General features: G+C 45.3%; 1 protein-coding gene across 2 annotated transcripts; it reads right to left on the minus strand.

Annotated features, from left to right (window-relative positions):
* Nucleotides 1-1,737: 1,737 nt before the first annotated feature.
* On the minus strand, nt 1,738-13,569 carry LOC309524961 (zinc finger protein RFP-like). 2 transcript variants are annotated; one of them, XM_082210227.1, is made up of 8 exons: nt 12,617-13,569; nt 9,782-9,877; nt 8,039-8,269; nt 7,556-7,578; nt 6,031-6,146; nt 4,788-4,820; nt 2,779-3,231; nt 1,738-1,991 (listed from the first exon to the last, which is right to left on the minus strand). In XM_082210227.1, the coding sequence occupies exons 1-8, from the start codon at nt 13,040-13,042 to the stop codon at nt 1,975-1,977; spliced, it is 1,395 nt and encodes a 464-aa protein (XP_082066353.1). In that variant the 5' UTR covers nt 13,043-13,569; the 3' UTR covers nt 1,738-1,974. The 2 variants fall into 2 exon arrangements, with proteins under 2 accessions (XP_082066353.1, XP_082066352.1); XM_082210226.1 differs by having other exon boundaries at nt 1,738-3,231; nt 12,617-13,567.
* Between the last annotated feature and the right edge of the window lie 735 nt (nt 13,570-14,304).

The following is a 14,304-nucleotide window of genomic DNA, read 5'->3' on the forward strand; positions in this document are numbered from 1 at the left end:
TGAGCAGGGGCTGATGGGAACTGGAGTTCAGCAAATGCACTTTAAAAATGCGCAATTTTCCAAAAATGCGCAAATGCGCGGGTTACGCCTCTGCAAAGGTGCCGAATTTACGTATCAGCTAAACAAGCTATATAGCGTAGGGCCCCACTCTCTTGGGGGACCACAAAAAAAATTAAAGGGAAAAAACACCTAGATGTGCATTTCCAAAATATAAGATAGAAAACAAAGGAAATAAAACCTCCACACAGCAGCAGTGTTTTGTGTTGTGTAGGCTCCTAGGGTGTAAGTAGCTATCCTGCTCCCTAAAATATCACTGGTTTGTTCATTTCTTTATACAGGTGAAACTCGGAAAATTAGAGTATCGTGGAGAAGTTCGTTTATTTCAGTAATTCAGCTTAAAAGGTTGTTAATTTGGGGTTTTCATCAGCTGTATGCCATGATCATCACAATTATAACAAATAAAGGCTTGACATATCTTGCTTTGCATGTCGTGAGTCTATCTCATATATTAGTTTCACCTTTTAAGTTGAATTACTGAAATAATTGAATTTTTCCATGATATTCTAATTTTCCGAGTTTCACCTGTATACCTATTAGGTCCATAAATTACCACACAGCCTATATCCAACACAAAGAACAGCAACAATTTGTTGTTGACAAAGGACAGCTGGACATATAAAAAGCCCCAATACCTTCATTAGCTTAGGGCCTCATCAAACCTAAATCCAGCCCTGTTCCTCTGTGAAACTGCTTTGAACTGACTCAGGCTGCTCAAGAGACTATCAAAGCTCATGTTCTTATAGTCAGTGCTTTTTTCTGGGGGGACGTATATCCCTAAACTTTTTCTGAATCCTTGTACTTTTGTCCATTTACTGTATTTATTTTCCCCGATTTGAACTATAACATGGTGATTTCCTTGAGTCAAAAATAGAGTACCCCCTAAACTTTTTTTTAGGAAAAAAAAGCACTGCTTATAGGTGACAAAGACGACTTTTAAGTTCTTGACTGCATCACAAATCAGTCCATAGAGCATGGGGCTCTTGGAATCATCACACAATAGACTCGTAGAATTGTAGAGTTGGAAAGGGTCCCCTAGGTCATCTAGTCCAACCCCCTGCAATGCAGGGATGTCTTTATCTCAGGGTTGTGGGTTCAAGCCCCAACACTGGACAGAAGATTCCTGCATTTTAGGGGGTTGGACTAGAGCTACAGTTCCCTGTGAAGAGTTCGATTGTTAAACCACTTTGAGAATTGTAGCTCAGTAAGGGGAATAGGGGCCTCCGAACAACTCTCAGCCTCTAACCATGTTGTTCCAGCGCTGTCTGGAGCTGAAGAGCATCACCCTTAGCCCAGGAGCAAGCGTTCTATGTTGTTTGAGGAGCTTTGTCTACTCATGAGGCATAGCCCTCTACTCCTCCAGAGACCTTGGCCTTCAGGCAGGCGCTCTGGCATCAGGCAGTGGAATGGGCTTGCGCCCATAGTAGCCGGTACTCTTTGGGGCTTGGCGATGGCTCAGCTTCCATCTCTAATTCTGAGCCAGGGCCGTCTCCGTGTAAGAGGCTGGAGCGCAGCAACTCCAGAAGGCCCCTGATCTGTCTCACCAGACCACCTGTTCCTCTGTAATGTTCACTCCTCTGAAGACAATTCCTCCAGCATGACAACAGGATTGCACCCATTACTTCCTCTTTCCTCTACCTTCCCACTCTTCGCCAAAGAATAATAAAAGATTCAATCTCATTAGCTGCACATGGTATTTTATTGGTGTCCTTGTTTATTTACCTCACAACAATAATGGACGAGAGACCAGTATTTATTCTCATTTTACACAATGACACAAACCATTCAAAATCTGTTCCTGGGGGGCAAAGTAAAGGCATGCTTTGCAGAAGAAAGTGTGGGGCAGAGCGGGGCTTCAGCCAGTTGGAATCGAAAGTATTCTGTTCTTCATTACTACTTCATTTGACTTTATTATTTTTATCCCGCTCGTCTGTCTATGGGCATAGGAGGCGGTTTACACAATTAAATACATTGAAACATCAACATTGTCATGAACAACAACAACAACACAACATAGGAAAACCAAGCAGCCAACTATTCTCCACTTAATGTGTCTTTGGTGAAGGTAGTTTCAGAGAAGGGCTATATAGTTCATTGGCAAAGCAGCTGCTTTGCACTTCCAGATAAAGCTGGAAATGTCCTCTGTGCCTGAAACTCAGGAGAGCAGCTGCCTGTCCGTGTTGACAATACTAGGTGGTCTGATTGCGTTAGTCAGGCTCAGCCTTGGTTGGCAAACTCAAGTTCTTGCTACAACAGTGACTTTTGTGATAAGAACTGGCGCTGCGTTGAGTGATTGGACAAAGACCCTCTCTGCATCCACACACACAAACGGCGACCTCCTATTTTATTGAAGCCCAGTGTTTTGAACCCACTCTAGCCTGAACATTACTTTGGCACCATCCATGTATAATGCCGCATGCAAAGAAATTGCACCCTTGCGATCTCCGTGAATTAAATCTGGAGCAAGGAGCACTACCAAGTGATGGTGCTGTGCTTGGCAACCACTCGTGTGGATTAATCATAACCGTTCGTAAGCATGCATTGGAAGGGGACGTCTACTCCAACTTTTACCCCTCCTGATTTCGAGTACAATGTAGTGGACTTGAACAGCGGCATTAAGAAGGAACTATTCTGCCTTAAGTGATCTTGAGTGAGGGACCCATCAGCCATCGAGTGTCAGCTGGGCAAGCAGCACCTTAAAAAAGGGGAAAACTCTCTCACCAGAGAATGAAGCCGAAGGGAAAATGAAGACAGAGTCCTTTGTGTCAGCATTAAGAAATTCCACCTGTCCCCTTTCATAGTCCAGAAATACTCGGATTCTCCTAGGGGTGCAGAGGGGCGACAGAGGTGTCACAGGGGTAGTGAGAGCCTGGTACTGACCAAAATCCCCTTGCAAGGCCCAGATCCCTTCCTCCGGGGTCAGCTTGAGCTCTATCTTCCTCCTCACAGAGGCCCGGGCTACCCCCACAGCCCAAATGCCCCCATCCTCCACGTTGACTTCCCAGTAATGTCTCCCGGAAGTGAATCCTTCGCAGCCCAGCACACAGCAAGAGGACTTGAATCGCTTAGGGTTATGGGGCACATCTGTCCTGGTGACGTCCCATCTCGCGCTTTTTCGATCCTCGGAGATTATGATTTGGGGGTTTGCTGTGTCTGTGTCAAGGGTTATGTTGACTGCAGAGAGAGAGAGAGAGAGAGAGAGAGAGAGAGAGAGAGAGAGAGAGAGAATGAGAATATATGTGGGATAAAGGAACAGTTTACCGTATTTTTCACTCTATAACACGCACCCGACCATAACACGCACGTAGTTTTTAAGAGGAGGAAAATCCGTAGGCATGCCACCCGTAGGCATTCCCTCCATAACACGCACAGACATTTCCTCTTACTTTCTAGGAGGAAAAAAGTGAGTGTTATGATGCAAAAAATACGGTATATTTTTGTCAGCTAATTCCAAATTGGATTTGGATTTGATATCCCACTTTATCACTACCCTAAGGAGTCTCAAAGCGGCTAACAATCTCTTTTCCCTTCCTCCCCCACAACAAACACTCTGTGAGGTGAGTGGGGCCGAGAGACTTCAGAGAAGTGTGACTGGTCCAAGGTCACCCAGCAGCTGCATGTGGAGGAGCGGGGAATCGAACCCGGTTCACCAGATTACGAGTCCACCACTCTGAACCACTACACCACACTGGCTGTAGTTTAGGAGCCTGTGGTACAGAGCTCATTTGACAAATGAGATGTGTTCTTTCAGAAGCCCCCCCCACCCCTGCCCATTCCTTTGTTTAAGCTGTTTTTTATATGGAACCTGCTGGTGAAGGGCAGGCAATAAATTTAATGATGTTGACAATGGTGATGATGACAACATTAACAACGGCACCTCAAGATTTATCTGTCGCAATCAAACTGATCCAATTAAGTTCAGTATCAACTATTTCTTTCCAGAACCAAACACAAATGAATTAACTTTACTGCTCACCTGGCTTGAGAGCAGTACATGTGAAAAGGATCTAGGAGTCTGGGTTGACCACAAACTTGACATGAGCCAACAGTGTGACGCGGCAGCTAAAAAAGCCAATGCAATTCTGGGCTGCATCAATAGGAGTATAGCATCTAGATCAAGGGAAGTAATAGTGCCACTGTATTCTGCTCTGGTCAGACCACACCTGGAGTACTGTGTCCAGTTCTGGGCACCACAATTCAAGAAGGACACTGACAAACTGGAACGTGTCCAGAGGAGGGCAACCAAAATGGTCAAAGGCCTGGAAACGATGCCTTATGAGGAACGGCTAAGGGAGCTGGGCATGTTTAGCCTGCAGAAGAGGAGGTTAAGGGGTGATATGATAGCCATGTTCAAATATATAAAAGGATGTCACATAGAGGAGGGAGAAAGGTTGTTTTCTGCTGCTCCAGAGAAGCGGACACGGAGCAATGGATCCAAACTACAAGAAAGAAGATTCCACCTAAACATTCGGAAGAACTTCCTGACAGTAAGAGCTGTTCGACAGTGGAATTTGCTGCCAAGGAGTGTGGTGGAGTCTCCTTCTTTAGAGGTCTTTAAGCAGAGGCTTGACAACCATATGTCAGGAGTGCTCTGATGGTGTTTCCTGCTTGGCAGGGGGTTGGACTCGATGGCCCTTGTGGTCTCTTCCAACTCTATGATTCTATGATTCTATGATTCTATGATTCTATGATTCTAACTTTTCTTGCAAATGTTTTCATCAGTTGCTTACCCCATTCTGTCCCCAGTTCTGATGGCAGAGTGTCTAAGGGATGAGAGGAGACATACGTGATTTTCAAACAGCGATCAATTTCTAATTTCATTTATATATTCTCAGAAAAGTGGGTTTCATTATCTCCTCTCACTCTCCTTGCTGCAAGTAGGTATATTTTCTCCTGCAAACACTTAGCAGGTAGTTGAAAGGGAATGGACAGGATTGCCAGAAAAAGTGAAATTAAGGGAGACCGAATAATAAACTCAGTCGTATCTTCCAAAAGCTCAGAAAGGGAAGCTTTTAATGTTTGACGGATGACTGTATTTTAGTATTTTGTTGGAAGCCGCCCAGAGTGGCTGTGGAAACCCAGCCAGATAGGAGGGGTATAAATAATTTATTATTATTATTATTATTATTATTATTATTATTATTATTATTAAAGGATCTAAAAATATATATGCATGCAGAATGCACTTTTTGACACTTTGCAATACTTTTCAAGAATACCTTCCAAATGAGAATGGATTTACAGTGGTACCTCTGGTTACGAACTTAATTCGTTCTGGAGGTCCGTTCTTAACCTGAAACTGTTCTTAACCTGAAGCACCACTTTAGCTAATGGGGCCTCCTGCTGCCGTTGCGCCGCCGGCACACGATTTCTGTTCTCATCCTGGGGCAAAGTTCTTAACCCGAGGTTAGCGGAGTCTGTAACCTGACGTATCCGTAACCCGAGGTGTATGTAACCCAAGGTACCACTGTATACTTTTCCGATCATTCACTCTGGTAGCAAACTCAGCTGACGAGAGCTGACAGAACTGCAACCAAAATAAGGTGACAAATAATAATAATAATATATTATTTATACCCCACCCATCCGACTGGCTTTCCCCAGCCACTCTGGGCGGCTTCCAGCAGAATATTAAAATAAATAAAATGTTGAAAGCTTCCCTAAACATATGGGGGGTATCAACAAGATCAGGAGGAAATCCAACGTTTCAGGGGATAGTGAGAGGGGGCAGGTGAACTAATGGGGCCCCCCCACACCAAAAAAAACACACCAAAAACCAGCCCAGGGAGGAATTGTACTCATGAAAGCTGAATGTCTTTTTTTGTGAGGGACAGAAAACGGGTGTGTGTGTGTGCGCAGCCTGGAGTATTCTGGAAGACAGCGTGGCTGGCAGGAATCCTGAACAGGAGCACTTCACATTGCACCCTTTAGCCCCAAGTTCTACTTGCAACTTTTAAAGCAGATCATCAGTACCTTTGAAGTTATTCAGGATATCTGTGAGCACACTGTTTTTCTCAGATAATTCACCAAGTCTTTTTTCCACCTTGGATGGCATCTCTTCAGGTGGCTGAAAGGGCTCCTTGTCAAACCTTGGAAAAAGAAATGCGTCAGTTTCCCACCATTCTGCAGATGCCCGATTAAGGCTGCTTGACACTTGGTTTCACAGGCAAAAGTTGTACTTAAATCTGAGTCGGTGCTGGTCCAAGATTCAGCCCTGGAAGGTGGCACTGTGATAAAACAGGTGAAATAGTAGCATGTGTCCCTCAGAGGTGGAACTGTACAGTATGAATACATTTAGCTCTCTGCGAGAAGCAGTGAGATAACTGCAGTTTCTCTGTAAAAGCACCCTATTTTCTGATAAGTGATACTGCAGGATTTTGTAGCTGGGGAAATGTTTTTCTTCAGTGCATTCATTGGTCTTATGACTATTCTGTTAAATGTGATTTTGCAAAAGAGACTAAATCCCACATTTTGTTTGTTATTTTTGCTATGCCAGGAAAAGCATATCCTGGGCTCCTCAGAACAATTTTTTGTGAAGCTGTTAAGAGCACAGTGTCTCTGTCCATTTTTTAAAAAGGCATTCTAGAATAGCTCTCACACAAGGTAAAAAAAGGAAAAGGACCCCTGGACGGGTAGGTCCAGTGAAAGGCGATCATGGGGTTGTGACGCTCATCTCACTTTTAGGCCAAGAGAGCCAGCATTTGTCCACTTTCTAGGTCATGTGGCCAGCAGGATTAAACCGCTTCTGGCGAAACGGGACACTGTTATGGAAACCAGAGCTCACAGAAACACCGTTTACCTTCCCGCCACAGTGGTACCTATTTATCTACTTGCACTGGCGTGCTTTCTGTTAGGTTGGCAGCAGCTGGGACAGAGCAACGGGAGCTCACCCCGTCGCAGGGATTCGAAACATCAACCTTCCGATCGGCAAGACCAAGAGGCTCAGTGGTATAGACCACAGCGCCACCCGCGTCACAGTAATACAAACCAAGAGTCCAAGAGTATCCAAAGTGTGATTGTATGAATATGGAAGAAACAGAAAGCCCATCTCAGCTTGGAGACTGGGAGGAGCTGCTAACAAAAGTGGGAAGAGCCAGAGATCCACATGTACAAAAGACCCGGCCCAGCTCATGGCATCTTCACTTATAGGATCACAACTACCAATTGCAGGAAAGAACTCTGCCTGAGATTCTGGATAATCCTTCACATTCAGAGTTGACAGTGCTGGTTAGATCAGGCATGGTGGAACATGTTGTTCTGCAGATGGTGCTGGACTACAACTCCCATCATCCCTGACAGGTACACAGGCTGGGCCTGATGGGAGCTGGTGTCCAACAACACCTGGTTCCCCATCTCTGGGCAAGACGGTCTGTCACAGTATACCACAGTTTTAGTATTTTGAAAAGCAAACCATCTGCAAACCAGAATGAAGCAGGGCAATCTTAAGGGCATATATTTATGCACATGTATGCCTTCAGTGGGGGTCAGTGCCACATACCTGCCCAAGGTGCTTCTGATATCCTAGAGAGAGAGAAGAGGAGCGTAGGTGGATAGGAAAGAGAAAGACAGGAACTCGGCATCAACATGAGCATAACAGGAGATTCTCATTATAGCCACTAATATCTGAGAAACAGAGACAGCGTAGTTTAGAAACTGCACACCTTCTAATCATTAGGAGAAGAAAGCAGGGCAGGGGGAAATGAGTTAATTGGAATGAAATTATGCATTCATCTGCTGAGACAGGGAGACAGGCATTACTGAGCAAGCCATTTCAATTGCGGTAGAAAGATACATCTAACAATAGTGTTTGCTATTTATATAGCTCTTTTCTGGTCTGCATACACTTAGCTGGACCCTGTGTATTACTTACTGGGCAATAAGTATAAGGATTCAGTTATGTTAAGGACAGCTTTAGGCTTATTCTTCAGTTTGATGTGTCCTTTTTTCAGTTCTACCCCACCCAACAACCACCTCTTCTCACCTGCAAGAATTTGCTGTCTGGCTGTGTACACTTCTCTTCTATCTCATCTATGAGGGCACTGAGAGAGACAATCTCATCAGAAAACTTTCCCCCATGTTCTTTCTGATGCTTCATAATCTCCTTCTCCAGCTCATTCAGCTGAAGCAGCAGGAGTTTTTCTTGCTCCTCCAGAAAGTGATGCACCAGCTCAAATTCAGACATCAATTTCTGCCTCTCGGCTTCTGTTTGCTTCTGTAGCATAGGAAAGAGGGAGAAAGATGGGTCAGGGCGTTGGGAAGATCAGCAAAAACCAATCAAATAAGCAGAAATTAATCTGAAATACTGGAACTCTTTTGGAAAACCAAAATATGCTAAGTTTTGATTTTAAAATTCAGCAGCACAACGTGACAGTGCCTTAGATATCTGAAGATGGCTATCATATCTCCTCTCAGTCTCCTCTTTTCCAGGCCTAAACATACCCAACTCCCTCAACTGTTCCTCATAAGGCCTGGTTTCTAGACCCTTGATCCTCTTGGTTGTCCCTCCTCTGCACATGTTCCAGCTTGTCAACAACCCTTTTAAATTGTGGTACCCAGAACTGGACACTCTGTTCAAGGTGTGGTCTGACCAAGGCAGAACAGAGATTACTTCCCTTGATCTGGACATAATACTTCTGTTGATGCAGCATAGAAAAGCATTAGCTTTTGGTTTGTTTGTTTTGCTGTTGCATCACACTGTTGACTCATGTTCAGCATGTGGTCTACTAAGACCCCTAAATCCTTTTCACGTGTACTACTGGCAAGCCAGGTGTCCCCCCATCTTATATTTGTGCAGCTGGTTCTTTCTGCCTAAGTGTAAAACCTTAAATTTGTCCCTATTCAAATTCATTGGGTTAGTTAAGGTCATCTTGAACCCTGATTCTGTCTTTCATGGCATTAACTACCCCTCTGAGTTTGGTGTCATCTGCATTTGAGGCAGCGGATTGCACAAATAAAAATGCAAGTATAATCAAAGCAACAAAACAAAAAGCTAAAATTCAGAAGCAACTAGAACATCAGAGAACCTGCCTGCGAGAAAAGATGGGTCTTTTGTTTGATCCAGCAAGGCTCTTCCTATATAGTGAAATGTTGCCATGGGAAAAGAGCTGCATTTGGAACACTACAAGGTCTATATATCCTCCCTGTTCCCAGGTGACTCCAACCACTGATAGTCTTAAAGGTAAAGGGACCCCTGACCATTAGGTCCAGTCATGACCGACTCTGGGGTTGCGGCGCTCATCTTACTTTATTGGCCGAGGGAGCCGGCGTACAGCTTCCGGGTCATGTGGCCAGCATGACTAAGCCACTCCTGGCGAACCTGAGCAGCGCACGGAAATGTCGTTTACCTTCCCACCGGAGTGGTACCTATTTATCTACTTGCACTTTTGACATTCTTTTAAACTGCTAGGTTGGCAGGAGCAGGGACCAAACAACGGGAGCTCACCCCATCGCAGGGATTCAAACCGCCAACCTTCTGATTGGCAAGTGCTAGGCTCTGTGGTTTAACCCACAGCGCCATCCACGTCCCACTGATAGTCTTACCCTATGTGAATTTTATTAGCCCACTTTTAAAGCCTTCCAAGCTGGTGGTCATGACTGTTTCCTTGGTCTGCTGATTAAAGCCCTGCATTATATCTTCAAGACCCAGGATGTAAAAGCACATTAAATAAAGATAAACTAATGCCCACATTCCTTGCTAGGCTATACCACAGGATTCTATACTGACCAGATATTCCTGGTGTCTATTTTCTCCAGCCAGTTTTAACCCCAGGAGCTTCTCTTTCTCTTCCTTTAAGCTCTGCAGGTGGCTCTGGATTTCTTTCTAAACAAAGAGAAACTTATTTTGAAATAGTGTTATCGTTAGTAACTAATGCCCCTGCTGCCTCGCATACAAGCAACGGGTTACATCCAATTGAAACTATAGTGAGACACACAAAAATACTGATATTCCATAATCAACACGGGAACAAAAGAAACCCACTCAGATTATGGAGCAGTGGAAATAAAATATTATGGCATGAACCCAGCATTTTATTTCTCCAACTTCAAACATACTTTCAACGTCACACATAGTTTCAAAGGCAAGAAGGGGGGGAAACCAACCAACAAGATTCTTCAGACGAGAAGGAACAATGCTGCTGCTGCTGCTGCTAATAGCACTAATAATATTGGTAGGTTGGTCTCAATGTCATCGTCATCAACAACATAATGTTGCATTATTATTATCAGCGTTTTCACTATTATGATAATAACGGCTTCCTTCCTTTGAGTTTCAGTGTCTGTGCAAGGTTCTACCGCAACAAGAATGGGCCTGTCCGTAGCTTGGTGGTAGAGCATCTGCCTTGAAAGCAGAAAGACCCAAGTTCAATCCCCGATGTCTCCAGGCAGAATCATACAAATCTAGAGTTGGAGTGGACCCCAAGGGTCATCTATTCCAGGAATCACAAGTAAAGCATTCATGACGGATGGCCATCCATGGTAAAGTGTGGTTGAGACTAGGGCTGCCATACGTCTGCAGAACTGATGTTTGGGGGAATTTCCGAAAGGCGGTGCACTGTCCTGGATCTTAGAGAATTCAATTTGGAAGGAGTGGGGAGCTATTGGGTTGTTGTTTTTATTTTTATTATGTATTTGATTTAGTACAGTGGTACCTCGGGTTACTCCTGCCAACCTAGCAGTTCGAAAGCATGTCACAGTGCAAGTATATAAATAGGTACCGCTCTGGCGGGAAGGTAAACGGCGTTTCCGTGTGCTGCTCCGGTTCACCAGAGCGGTACCTATGACCCGGAAGCTGTACACCGGCTTCCTTGGCCAATAAAGCGAGATGAGCGCCACAACCCCAGAGTCAGTCGCAACTGGACCTAATGGTCAGGGGTCCCTTTACCTTTACCTACCCCGGGTTAAATACTTAATTCATTCTGGAGGTCCGTTCTTAACCTGAAACTGTTCTTAACCTGAAGCACCACTTTAGCTAATGGAGCCTCCTGCTGCTGCCGCGCCGCTGGAGCACGATTTCTGTTCTCATCCTGAAGCAAAGTTCTTAACCCGAGGTAATATTTCTGGGTTAGCGGAGTCTGTAACCTGAAGCGTACGTAACCCGAGATACCACTGTATCTTGATTTTATTCTGTGAACTGCCCTGAGACCCCCGGGTATAGGGCAGTATATAAATTCAACTAAGACTAACAATAATAATAAAATTGTGGGGTTTTGGCATTTTTTAAAAAATTAACAACTTGGGAGTCAACAGCTCAGGGTGTCCTGGTTTTTACTTTTTGAAATATGGCAGCCCTAGGCGAGACTCCTTCCTGAAATCCTGGGGAATCACTGTCATTATACCAAGCAAAATGGACCAATGCTTCTGACTTGGTGGGAGCAGGGCCGGATTTAGGTTTGATGAGGCCCTAAGCTACTGAAGGAAATGGGGCCCTTTATATGTCCAGCCGTCCTTTGTCAACAACAAATTGTCGCTGTTTTTTGTGTTGGATATATGCTGTGTGGTAATTTATGGACCTAATAGGTATCTAAAGCCATTTGCACATGTTGCCGTGCAACCAGTCCATGCAGAATGTAGGCACCCTATATCTAGAAATGAGCAAACCAGTGATATTTTAGGGAGCAGGCTAGCATGTGGGGCCCATGACTGAAGGAGTGTCTCCATCCCCATCGTTCTGCCCGGACGCTGAGGTCCAATGCCAAGGGCCTTCTGGTGGTTCCCTCACTGCGAGAAGCAAAGCTACAGGAAACCAGGCAGGGGGCCTTCTCGGTAGTGGCGCCCGCCCTGTGGAACGCCCTCCCATCAGATGTCAAGGAAATAAACAACTACCTGACTTTTAGAAGACATCTGAAGGCAGCCCTGTTCAGGGAAGTTTTTAATGTGTAACGTTTTGTTGTATTTTTAATCTTTGTTGGAAGCTACACAGCCAGATGGGCGGGGTACAAATAATAATAATAATAATAATAATAAATTATTATTATTATTATTATTATTATTATTATTATTATTATTATTATCATCATCATCATTATCATTATCATTATTACATCCGAGGAGCCCACACAACACAAAACACTGTTGCTGTATGTAGGTTTTATTTCATTTGTTTTTTATCTTATATTTTGGAAATGTACATCCAGGTTTTTTCCCCTTTGAATTTTTTGGGGGTCCCAAGAGAGTGGGGCCCTAAGCTATAGCTTGTTTAGCTTATATGTAAATCTGGCACTGGGTGGGAGGCACCGTCCTATGTTCCACCGTTCTGAGGAGGGGGTGCCTCAAGGGCGCCAAATAATAATATTAATTTATTATTTGTACCCTGCCCATCTGGGTGGGTTTCCCCAGCCACTCAGGGCGGCTTCCAACAAAGATTAAAACTACATTAAAATGTCACACATTAAAAACTTCCCTGAACAGGGCTGCCTTAAGATGTCTTCTGAATGTCAGGTAGTTGTTTATCTCTTTGACATCTGATGGGAGGGCGTTCCACAGGGCTGGCGCCACCACCGAGAAGGCCCCTCTGCCTGGTTCCCAGTCAAGTGCGCGTGCGTGTGCCCCCACTTTTCACCTTATAATCCTGGGCCGCTTCCTCCACGGGGAACACAGCGTGGCTCCTGTGCGCTCGGGACTCCCGGCAGATGCAGCAGATGAGGTCTTCCTCCTCGCTGCAGAAGAGCTTCAGCGCCTCGCGGTGCTTCGGGCACAGCTGCCTCCCGCCGCCGCCGCCGCCCGGCTCCTCCTGCTCGGCAAGGGAGCCCAGCCTCTTGGCGATCTCCACCACGTTGCCCAGCTCGCGGTTGGGCCTGAAATTCCTCTGCAGGGACACCACCCGGCACTGAGGGCACGAGAAGTCGCTGCTGCGCTCCTTCCAGCACTGCGCGATGCACGACCTGCAGAAGCTGTGGCCGCAAGGGATGGAGACCGGGTCGCGGAAGTACTCCAGGCAGATGGAGCAAGTGGCTTCTTTGTGCAGGCTCTCCACCGGGTTCTCCATGGCGGCGGCAAGAGCAAGAAAAGGCAGCAGTGCGCTCAGTGGCGCTCCGTAGCTCAGGCGGAGAGGCCGAGCCAGGGAGAGGATTAGGACCGAGGGAGCGTAACTCTCTGCGCGCCCAAGAAGCGCAGGAGCATCTGCGCTTCTGCGCTCCGCTAACCTGGTGCCCCGCAGACGTTTCGGACTACAGTACCCATCAGCCCCTGCCAGCGTACACGCTGGCAGGGGCTGATGGGTACTGTAGTCCGAAACGTCTGCGGGGCGACAGGTTGGGGAAGGCTGCGTTATGGGTTTCCAGCCCAGTCCTCTCTCTGCGTCTCCTGAAAAGTGGGTGGCTCCGCCCCCCCCCCATTTGCGTTTTCTTGATTTTCAGTTTCAAACCAATTAGATCAAAAGGAGAGAATGCCAACAATAGCAACAAATCTGCGCTTCTGCGCTCCGCCAAGCTGGTGCCCTGCAGACGTTTCGGACTACAATACCCAACAACAAATTGTTGTTATTGCCGGATTTACCTGTAAGCTGAACAAGCTATAGCTCCTTAGGGCCCAACTCTCTTGGGGGCCCCCAAAAAAAAATCAAGGGGGAAAAACCTGGATGGACATTTCCAAAATATAAGATCAAAAAAACAAATAAAATAAAACCTACATACATTTTGGATGTACATTTCCGAAATATAAGATAAAAAACAAATAAAATAAAATCTACAGTGTTTTGTGTTGTGTAGGCTCCTATTTGTTATGTGCAAATGGATTTAGATTAGGTCCATAAATTGCCATATAGCATATATTCAACACAAAAAACAGCAACAATTTGTTGTTGACAAAGGGCAGCTGGACATATAAAGGGCCCCATTACCTTCAGTGAGTGGCTTAGGGCCTCATCAAACCTAAACCCAGCCCTGACAACCATCATTATCCCCCCAACCCTATATAGTATACCCCCAACCCTTGGTATAGTGTCTCATACCAAATGCAAACAAACAATGAAAAAGACTATGATTTGAAAGCGGGGACGCCATACATTGATTTCCTTGGTTATTTGTTTGGTTTGTATCATAAAAAATAACTTCAATAAAAACTACTTTTAAAATGCACACACACACACACACACATAATAGCAACAGGTACAGAGGCATCACCAAAAAGGGAAATATTACTGAAGTAATCCCAGTTGTGGGTCGTTGGATGTACAGTAGCCAGATGGTTGTGTCATTCCACAATGGTTGTTGATGGTTCCTAGCCACAGTGGCTGTTTTCTGCCTCCAC

The sequence above is a fragment of the Podarcis vaucheri genome (genome assembly GCF_965113315.1).
Source record: "Podarcis vaucheri genome assembly, chromosome: 2".
In the NCBI taxonomy this organism is placed as follows: Eukaryota; Metazoa; Chordata; class Lepidosauria; order Squamata; family Lacertidae; genus Podarcis; species Podarcis vaucheri.

Bases quoted from the DNA above. Each gene is read 5' to 3' on its own strand.
- LOC309524961 (XM_082210226.1), bottom strand. From the start codon at position 13,042: ATGGAGAACCCGGTGGAGAGCCTGCACAAAGAAGCCACTTGCTCCATC. The intron at 8,270-9,781 runs GTCAGTATAGAA...CCTATGCTACAG, and splicing joins ATAGACACCAGGAATATCTG to AAGCAAACAGAAGCCGAGAG. The intron at 3,232-4,787 runs GTAAGCAACTGA...CTCTCTCTGCAG, and splicing joins AGAACTGGGGACAGAATGGG to TCAACATAACCCTTGACACA.